This window comes from Mangifera indica, unplaced genomic scaffold (assembly GCF_011075055.1).
Source record: "Mangifera indica cultivar Alphonso unplaced genomic scaffold, CATAS_Mindica_2.1 Un_0147, whole genome shotgun sequence".
NCBI lineage: Eukaryota > Viridiplantae > Streptophyta > Magnoliopsida > Sapindales > Anacardiaceae > Mangifera > Mangifera indica.
In genome coordinates, this window is record NW_025401239.1 from 1 (window position 1) to 10,962 (window position 10,962).

At 32.3% G+C, this 10,962-nt stretch overlaps 1 protein-coding gene across 2 annotated transcripts; it reads right to left on the reverse strand.

The window, feature by feature from the left end:
- Window positions 1–1,505: 1,505 nt before the first annotated feature.
- On the reverse strand, window positions 1,506–5,723 carry LOC123208161 (probable protein phosphatase 2C 60). Of its 2 annotated transcripts, none has more exons than XM_044625562.1 (5): window positions 5,613–5,723; window positions 4,302–4,741; window positions 3,418–3,785; window positions 2,803–3,039; window positions 1,506–1,993 (listed from the first exon to the last, which is right to left on the reverse strand). In XM_044625562.1, exons 2-5 carry the CDS (start codon window positions 4,618–4,620, stop codon window positions 1,721–1,723), a joined length of 1,197 nt encoding a protein of 398 aa, XP_044481497.1. In that variant the 5' UTR covers window positions 4,621–4,741; window positions 5,613–5,723; the 3' UTR covers window positions 1,506–1,720. The 2 variants fall into 2 exon arrangements, with proteins under 2 accessions (XP_044481497.1, XP_044481495.1); XM_044625560.1 differs by having other exon boundaries at window positions 5,361–5,722.
- Between the last annotated feature and the right edge of the window lie 5,239 nt (window positions 5,724–10,962).

Below are 10,962 nucleotides of genomic sequence, written 5' to 3' on the forward strand. Positions count from 1 at the left end.
GTCAAAACTTAACAAAAGTAGTTTTTTTTTTTTTCATGAACTAGTTAGGTTTATTTATTCAGTCACTGAGCCTTGATCTTCTTGTTGGCATGGGTAATTGAGCGATTCTGTAGACTGCAGGGTGAAATTAGTTGTACTTAAACAAATATTAATTGACCATCAATTTGGTCAAGATTGAGATTAGCTGAACAGCAGAAGGGCAATTGTGGGTCTGTCAGAATATGCTCTGACAAATTGAAATAAAAAAAAGAAAAAGGCACCTTGGAAATCCCCACTTCTTGCCTTTCAAATTTTCTATTGCCTTTTTATGTAAACATTCACCACTTCAGAATTTAGAGGGCAGGCCGCAGGTCTTCATTTCACATGTTCAAACACTTAACGACAATATGTTACTCAGATAAGGGCATGTATGACAAGTCGTTTAATTTTGGAAGGTATGACAAGTCATCTATACATCTGATTAAATATACGGATGACAACTGACCAGTCATCTTGTATTAAGAAATGTGGACGACAACTCATCAGACTTTATGCAGAATCCAACTTTTTAAGCAGGAAGTGGTAGCCCATTTAGGTGTCTATACAGTAACAAATACGTTTGCATTTAGTGGCAGAATCCCATATTTTCTTTGTTGTTGACAAGGAGGAATCCTAAGTATCCATCTCTTTCTAGATTAAACCTATTATGTTAAACAAGTAAAATTATTAATTCATTAATTAATCTCAATGAAAAATTTGATACTAAAATATGGTTAATAAATTTCGAACAAAAAATATTCTCTTATTTGAAGAGGCCCTACTTTACTACTCAAGCTATTCCATATTATTAATGGACTTGCTGGTTGCCATGGAACTTTGAAAGCATCTTCTTTAAGTCTATCATGGCCTTGAACAGATGAATGATAAACGAATTTGAAGCAACAGGTTTGGATTCAAGATTTGATGACATTATATTAATAAAGCATTTGATTTTATTATCTAATATAATAATTATAAAACCAATCATTAAACTCAAAATTTTATATATTTAATATGATTGATTCAACTTAAAAAAGCTTCTCATAAAAAAAAAAAAATCTTGATGATATGCTCGCGTTGGCATATTTCCCTTTGAGGATATTCAGGATTAATAGCCCAACCTTGATAAATTCTTCTCTTCTACTTGATCAGAAAAAGTGAACATTAAAATCTTCATTCAAACAATGACAGATTCTTAGTATTTTGATTCTTGTAAATAATGCCAACCTTGAGCTCTTGAAAAGAAGGTTTCCCTTAAAGTAACACGTGCACATGAACCTTCATAAGGAAATCAATAAATGGAGACCAGAGAAACCACGAAAAGCAACATCAGATTGCATTTAACATACCAGGCAGATCCAAACTGATGATAACAAAATAATTAGTTGGTCCTAGGGTAAAGAGTTCACCTTCTGAACTCTGTTCATAACTCTTCGATGGGAAGATGGCAACAGATGGTGAAAAGATAGTGAAACATGGAAGAGAACTGTCACAATGAAACAGCTATAATAATTGTCAATTAATACTCCTCTTTTCCCAGTTCTCTTTAAGTTTTTGGTAGAGAAGCTAAATGCAAGTATTAGTTCTCAGGTAAAAGTAACAGTGTACATTAAAGAATTGAAGGCTTGCTCCTCATTTCTCCCAGAAACTACGTGGTATTCACACAAGGGAATGATAAAATATAGAAACACGAGATACATATTCATCGGGTACCACCAGCTTCAGTTGGCGTCGTGAAAGGAGCCAAGGTGTTAGAGCGTAGGTTGATTCCACCCCCTCTCACTGATATATTTGGGGACCGGACAGAGCTGGCCCTACTCACATGATTCAAGTCAAGGAACACAACTATTACAGTGATATCGTCATGGAAATGGCGGCGGACGCCACGATCAATCTTCGTAAGGTCTGAATACCTCATTTCTCTTTTCTTTGCTGCTTCTTGCAGAGCAGCTTTCACCAACCTCCTTGCACTTCCCTGCATGAAGGTTAGAACACACAAGTGAAGTTTCATCTCTCTATGTCCAGTTTCCAGATGACTTTTCTCATATGGATCTGTTATGATGCAGTAGATCATATGAAAGAATTTATCCCTAGCCATACACCTAAAAAAGACAGCAAGGAAAACAATAAAAGGTTCTCTTAGGTGGGCAGCTACTTTATGCAGTTAATGCTTTGAAGACCCTTTCAATTTATAAGGTGCATTGGACAATTTCAATGAGAATGCAACAAGATGGCAAACTTGAATGTTCAATGAAAATGACACCATTTTAAGGTACTTTGCATTCAAAGGAATTTAAATTATTCACTGACTTTTGCCATGTGGCTTCTGTAATGAATCCAGTTCCATGGATGACTTTATTTGTTTAGTAATATTATAAAGCAAGTTCCTCGTATAACTTAGGAAAACCAAATAAAATAAGTTGCTCTTATAACTTGAATGAAATAGAGCAAGTTACTATAAGCTATCCAAATAATTGGCCTAACTATTATTGCTTTTCCTTTGTTTATTATTTTCCCACTTCACATCAGAGATGGCCAAAACGAGTCAAACATGATTAATAAGTTGCATCAACAGTAGATAAGATCAGATCCTCCAACCAAATATTATCATCATTGAGCTAAAAGCCCTTCCAATAACACGTAACAAATCAAGATAAAACTGGTGCTTCTCATTGATCAGGAGACAACTATGCATAAACTTCATCGACAATTTTAACTCCAAAATCAAGTTACAGAGAAAAATGTCACCAAATATATAATTTACTGTAGAAATGAGCAACTTACATTGTGTGGATGATTTTGAACTATATCAACTGCTTCCTGATTTGTTAGGTGTTCCCAGAGCCCATCAGATGCAAATATTACAAACTGATCGTGGGGCTGCAGCGGGTGCACTGAAATCGATGGTTCTGCACTCAATATCGGCCTTCTCATTGGTTCACGAAGGCGGAACTTAGCAATTAAAGGCTCTCTGTTGAACTCAGCCTTTTTCAAATATACATCACCGATAGATCTAGAAACCTGTAAGGTCAAAGATTCTAACCATTAGTAAGAAATTTGAAAGGTGAAGAAGCAATTATGAGAACAACTGAGAATTCTACAGAGCAACCTGTAAAATAAAGATGAAGCAGCAGCAATCCAGACAAACCACAACTATGGTGTATATATGTTGAAAAATCCTTAGAAGTAAAGATAAACCAGTACAAAAAAGTTCCCAATCTAGCATCATTAGAATTAATGATTTTGAATGCTTGATGATGACAGTAATGCACAAGTAGCATGAAGTCTACAAGACCACAACAGTAAAATAACTCAGAAGTCATGACTGAAACACTAGCTACACAAGGTTCTATGAAGAACTGTCGTATTTGACCATTCTCTGAACAGTGAATAACTTACCTGTATAAGGCCCTTTACACGCCATACATTATGCTTCAAAACTACAATCTGATTGTCATCAGGGTGTAAAGACTGTAACTCCCGTCTCACAGACTCTATACATGCATTGTGCTCTGCTGAGAGTTGCATGGCCAGCACCTCTCCTGTTGCCTTCATAACTCTCCCCAAAACAGCACGTGAATCACCAACATTTGCGATATAAAGAGTTCCATTACAGATAACACCAACGAGGCAGCATGATCCAACTGCTGCAATTTGCGGTCTCGTAGGCCACTGCCTAGAAACCAAAGATATAAAACCTTCTTCTGTTGCTTGATATGCCTTTCGTATAACATCCACTGACATTGACTGCTGCTCTGATGTAAACCCTGAACATAACAATTGAAAAATTAAGAAAATAAGAAACTGGGAATAAATCAACAATTCAGAAAGAGCATTAAATGAAGCAGACATTATCCATATTTATGGCACATTAGCTAATGGTCGATGTTTATGTAAAATTTGCAATCCTAACACCTTAAGTTGTTCAGAAAAGGCATTGAAACTCCATATCTCCTAAATGCCCTTTTTTTCCCCTTTCGGCAAAGCTCTATCAAGACACAAACTTGCCATCAACTTATTTTTCAACTGTATTTCAGGCATAGATTTTGGCACAGAATGGTCATCCATATTCTCAAGAAAAATGAAGGGAAAGAACGATATTCATGATTCCATATATATTTATTACTCAATTCAAGAAGCCCAACTACCAAAAGTGCACTACATGAATCTGTTCCTTCCATTCAATTCTATAAGGCCCATATCTCTCAGTGACCGAACTAGAGACAAACAAAAACTTGGAATCAGATATGAAGATAGAGAAGTTAGAAGTTGAAGTCACTTACTCTTGAGATGTTGAAACAGGTGATCTGTAATATAGCATGATGTCTCAGGCCCTCCATGCCCATCATAAACACCAACAAAGGTACCATGAGGTCCAGACTCATGAGAACTCAAACTGCCAGACTCCAACTGACTTTGATCCTCAAGTAAATTGTTGGCCTGCACCACAGCCATTGAGAATTCACCATTCATGTGATGTCCTGAATCTTTGTACCACAACAGTCCATCTTGGCGACCCGCAGAGTCAGAATTTGTGTGAACATATTGATCAGACCTTGGCCGAAAACAGGCCCTCAAAAAGTTCATCAACCACTCTAACATCCCTCATCTCATCCAGACAACCCTCTGAATTCTCAACATCTAATAACCATTCAAAACAAACTGCCCCAAAAACCTCAGTTGTAAATTTATGCTCCTTCACCCTCAACACAACAAGAACTCTCTACACAGCAACAAAACACACATAATTAATACTTACACTTGCACAACAAAGTTTCAAAACAACTGTGATTTAAAATAAGCCAACCACTAATAGTAGCTTCCTCTACTTCTCAACACTGAATCAATACACTCTTACTCTCGGATTTTGAATTGAAAACAATAAGAACATACTAAAGCAACTACATCAACAAATATTATATACACAAAGTAACAATGGCAATAAAAGAAAACCACCGGATCAAAGATGTTATGTAAAGAACAGGCCTTTTTATTTTGCTTACGGTTATGAATTACCAAAAAAAAAAAAAAGAGGAAACCAAGGCCTATAAAACAGAACCCATCAAAGTTGTTCTGAAAATGGAAACAACCCATGACCACAGCACAACCGCTAAAATTGAAAAAATCAACCGATACTACGAAAAAGTGGAACTTTAAAAATATGGTCAAAGTACAACTCTTCTTTCAAAATATCAGAAAATTTACATAACCAGATTGTCTACTGCTTCACATTGAACAAGTAAACAAAACCAAGTTCTACATAAACCCATTAATCACTAATTCAACTCAATGAACTTACAAATTTGAACTTTTTCTTTGAAAAAGAAAAAAACAAAGCTTACCAGTCAAATTGACTAATTTATCACAGATGATAAGCAGAGAATGATCTAAAAAGAGAAACTTTCATGTGGGAATTATCAAAGCATTAGATCTATGGATCAATCAACTCAAGAGAGAGAAACCGAAGAGGGTTGTGATTTCTTTGTTGGTTTCATAAGTGAAGATAATAAAGAAGAGATTTTTAAAGAAGAAAGTGAATAAAAATGGCAGAAACTAATACGAAAAGTTAGCAAAAACTCTCTCTTGCTATGTACATGATGGTAAGCAGACAAGACCCATAAAGAGGCGAAAATGGAGAGCTTGAAGCCAGCAAAGCAAAGGTCCAGTTTTGGGCTCCACACCAGAATGGTCTAATGGTTGAATAAAGAGAGATTGAATTGAGTTTAATTGAAGGCAGAGAAAGAGAAAGAGAGAAGAGTCAATGAAATGGAGTTAATTTGGACAATGACATTCTCTGAACAGTAACTCAATTGCATGAAGTAAGGTTCACGTAATCACACGTGGGCCAATCATTGCTTGACACCAATCTCCCTTTAAGTTCCCATTATGAAAGTATATTCAATCAAAATTATTTAGGTAGTAAGTACTAAATTATTGCTTCAATTCAAATGAAAGCATAGCTTTTATTATCTCTATGTATGAAGGATAGCTTTATACAAGTAAATTATGGGATTAAAGAAATAATACAAAAATATGATTTTTTTAATTAAAATTATTTATATGTTTGACAAGATATCTTATAATAATCAAAGATTTGACCAAACAAAATAGGAATTCAGGGGGATTTCTGTGGTTTTTTAAGAACGTGCTTGGAAACCTCTTGATCATTTCCCACCCAAAGTTTGATAAAATGATCATTCTTATTTTGAAGTTTTAAAAAGTCAAAATTTTACCTATTATTTATTTTTATTAATAAATTTTATTTCAAAGTTTACCGTGATATTTTCAAAATACTGATAAAAATATAATATTTTAAAGTTGATTATAATTTTGATATTTCTAAGAAAACTAAACAAGTTTACTAATTGAAAAGCAAAATGGGAAGAAATTAGATTTTTGTAGATTTAGGAGGTAAGAATTTGTTATTTTCTTAAACCTCAGATGAGAAATAGTTATTTGTAAATTATATTATAATTAAAATTTTGATTAAGGCCAAGGTCAAAAGGCTTATTCCAACCTAAGGTTTAGTTTATTGTCAAATTCTTATTTGTTAAGTTTTAAAAATCTAAATACCTATTAATCAACTATTAAAGTTAACAAAATTTATTAAATTTAAGGGTATAATTATTATTTGACTAGTAATTTAAAAAAAATATCTTTTTTTCATCTTAATTTTAAAAACTAACAATTTTTCTGTAATTTAAGTTTTGAAAACTTAACTTTTCTCTTTAAATTTTATTTTTTTTCTTACATTTTCCGACTAGCTTCTCTGTCTCCGATTGTCTTCTTCAATCTTTTTGGCATTCTCTCTCCCTCTTGATGCAACTAGCGATACTCTACCTTCTTGTTGCAAATTCAGCAGGTAAAATTTTGATAATAGATTAAATGTTAGGAGGGGAATAAGTCTTTTGGCCTAAGCCTAAAACATCGACAGCTCATTCAGAGCTCTCAGTTGTTTGGACATATCCATGTCTCTATCAGCTGTCGACTTTCCATGACCTCTAAATTGTTTTTTGTTTCCAAGATTTTCAAACATTTTTCTTATTTTAGAAAATTAAATAAAAACTATTTTTTAAGTCCTTCAAAGAGAAAATAAATCATTCAAAACGACTGCATAAGTGAGCATTTTGATGTATTTTTGACTTCATAAATGGTCAAAATTTTTGTAAACATTTTCTGCATGTCTAAAATGTTTTGGTTCTTCATAGTCAAATATTGTCACGTGGGTTTTCTATTTCAAGCTTTATGTTAATCATATTTTACCAGATCAAACTTCAATAGATTTCTTCAATTGTACATTTCCAAATGAGAAAGAAAATAATCTCCTTGTGTATATCAGAAGAGGTCATCGACGTAGGTGGTTGCCTTACCGATTACCAATTACTTTTCATAATATAATTTCTGACTATTCACCCTTCTTAATACCATTTTTTTGACACAGTTTATAATGATTTTATTTTGAGATTTTACAATTTAAAACATATTTTCACGACTTAAAAAACTCATTGGATATTTAAGTAGTTTTATTTTAGTTTAACCAAATGATATGAGATACATATATAAACCCATTATTTATTCTATGTTTTGTCGATATAAAATTCGTCTAGAGTGTTTAAAGAACTCATTGATTATTAAAGTAGTCTTATTTTAGTCTCTCTAAACGATGTGAAATACATATATAAACTCATCATTTCTTCTGTGTTTTGCAGATATAAAATTTACCTAAGGGTGTGAGAGTTTATATCCATCCTTCTCAAACTCAAATTTTTTAATTCAATACCATTTAGACGACGTTTGGTTTGAGAAATATTTTATTACAGAAATTGAAGGATTACCTTAAAAATTATTGTGTATAAATTATTACTATATTTGATACAATAAAACTATGTGTACCTATTTTTGGTACACAATTTATGTACACAGATGAGGTGTTATCATGTGATTGGATGTTTCTTTATCATATGATGACACATATTTTAAAATATTCTAATTACATGATGATACATCACTGTGTACATAAATTGTGTACCAAAAATGGGTACACATAACATTACTCTTTACTTAAATACCCTTGAGTATAATTATTCTAAAATACTTTTTATGTTATTTGTTATATTAATTGAAAATAAAATTATTTTTACCTTAAAAAAATTAATAAATAAATATATAGTTATAATAAAATCAAAATTACTTTGATAATATTTTAATATTTAAAGTAGAACACATAATTAGATTAGTCTTTATAATAACTGACACATCACCATTAATAATAAAAAATTATCGAATATTTTATTATTTATAAATCAAATAAAATAATATAAATAATAAAAAATAGATTACATAAATAATCTTTAATCCCTCCTAACCAAACACCCTTTACAATCAACAAATGAAACCAATCTCAGAATGGAACTGTGGTGATTGAATAGGCCGCAACAAATTGACAAAAAAATGTGGTCAATCTGGGCGATAGGCACACAGATTGGTCATAGAAACAGCGAGATACCAGGCCAATGTGGGGACTCTCTAAATTCATTTTCTTCAACATTCATGGCCCTTGGCCAAGTAAATCGAGCTGTGATTTTGACAGGTCTGATTTATCAATGGCAAAAGAGGACTAAAATTTGCAAGTTGGTGAATAATTATGGCCTGTGACATTACAAATTTTACTCTTCTAAGAATGAAATCATTGGAAAGGTACAAATATGTCACATAGTCCTCTTGCTTAACAATAATGCCAACCTTTGAACAGCTGAATCTGTGGATCATATTCTAGTTTCATTTTCAGTCTTGTCCAGGGAAGAAGAAAAGATTCATGAAAGAAATTTAAGTTATCAGATTAAACAATATTGCTACTGCCGAAAGATTTGGATAAAGGGGAGAAGAGATTTGTCCCTTCACCTAACGTTATAAGAATTAAATGCTAATTCACAAGCTTTAGGGAAGCTTTGTGGTTGCATTCATCTGCAACTAGAAATAGAACACACAAGTGGTGGGGCTAAGGTTGAAGATGAAGCTGGCCGTACTAAATATAACATTATTGGCATTCTTTGAACTTTGAAGCCCAAACTGAGCCACGTGAAGTTGGCGAGGGAGACAGCTTACTGTTTGTTGAGTTTCAGCCTGCAAAATACCTCCAAATTGCACCAGAAGAAAGAAGGACCATTATATCTTGGTGGGTAATGAGTCATCAATCACATTAAGCTCAGAGGAAACTCCATGACTGAAGCAGGAAGGAGGCTTAAAAAAAGCTGCAGCCTTATCTCAACCACCCGAGAGATCGAGATTGATAGACAGACAATTGCGATAATGCTGTTGAAACCTAGATTCTGATACATCAATGATACGCCCCATTACAATATACAACAACCAAAGATATGACGCAGTCTAGTAACTAACTAGTTCCATAATTTGTTCATAATATGTGTTCGACCATGTCTTCTCACTTGGGGATTCCCATCCATTACTTCTTAAACTACCCATTGGAGGCTTGTTTGTATTAATTTAACTTGTTGAATGATGCTGGCCAGTTTAGTTAAGCCCTTCCCAGGAAGAAGCATTCAGAGAGGGATGATCTTTGCATGCACGCTGCTAAATGCCCTTTTCAAACTACCATTTTTAACAAATGGGATTTTCCAGTTTTCATTTGGGGTGTCTTTTATGTAGAATTAATAAATTAAAAGCCTATAGAGAAAGCTAAATTTTGGTCATTTTCCACATAAAAAACTATTTGCTACATGAAGAAACCAATAGTTACATTAGCCCATAATCAACAAGTTAGAAATTTCTCTTCTATTATATTGACTCATAATATTATAAGTAACATGTAAACCTAATTATAAAGATGATACAAAGATAATATATTATCATAAGATTAAATGATTTTGAATTATAAATAAATAATATTCAATCATATGATAATATATTACATTTATGAGAATACCTAATTATTAATTCTAGTATTTTATTTGAGTCAAGTTAAATTTAAATTTGGATAAAAAATAATTCAAATTTAAAAGAGTTAAACTTGAGCTTGATGAACTTTCTTCAAAATGATCTCAAGTTTGACGCAACTTGAGGTAAATTGAACTCAAACTCAACGTCAACTTTAATTCAAATTTGATTTAACTACATCTTATAAATAGTTAAAATAATATTAGTTTTATCAATATGCATCAAAATGATATGATTATTGTCGTTTCAAATTAAACTTTCCTAAGCTTGTTATCATTTTATTGTTTAAAATCAAACTTCCTCAAACTTGTAAGATTGACGAGTCAACCACTATTTAGATTCAAACTTAACAATATAATATCCTTTAAACCCACCATCAATCTCGCTTTAAAAAAATCTTTAATTCAGATTTAAACAAATCAAAATTAACAATTGAATTTGAACTAGTTCGATTCAAATTTAACACCTAGCCTAGAGCATGATTTGAAATGGAAATATTGGTTTTTTTATAAATACTGAAGGCAATAGGTTTTATGAAAAGCAGGTTCCAAGCAATTTTCACGCGAAAACCAAAGTCATCTCTTCACTGTTGAAGCTTATTTTAAAAATATTATTCTTTTCTTCTATTTTTTTAATTATTATTTTATTTTCTATATTCTTCTTCCTTTCATTTTCCCCTTTATTTTTTTCTATTCTTTCTTCCTTCTTTTTTTAATTATTTATTTATTCTCTTTTTTTGTTGAATAGGTGAATATATATAAGATACAAGACAGAAAAATGAAATGACAAGTTGGAGAAAAAAATAATGGAACTTGAGAAGCTGAGTTGACAACACCCCTTTCTTCAGATTTTCTTTATATATATATATATATATAGTTTAAATAGGTGAAGATGCAACAAAGTAGATAAGAAATGACAAGATGTAAAGAAAATAGTGGAACTTGAGAAGCTAAGTTGACAGATACCCCTTATTTTTCTTATACTTTGTTG

Excerpts from the sequence above, each read along its gene's own strand:
- LOC123208161 (XM_044625562.1), bottom strand. The coding sequence starts at position 4,620 with ATGTTAGAGTGGTTGATGAACTTTTTGAGGGCCTGTTTTCGGCCAAGG. Across the intron at positions 3,786-4,301 it reads CCTGTTTCAACATCTCAAGA|GGTTTACATCAGAGCAGCAG; the intron begins GTAAGTGACTTC and ends TGTTATGTTCAG. Across the intron at positions 1,994-2,802 it reads TTCAAAATCATCCACACAAT|GGAAGTGCAAGGAGGTTGGT; the intron begins GTAAGTTGCTCA and ends ACCTTCATGCAG.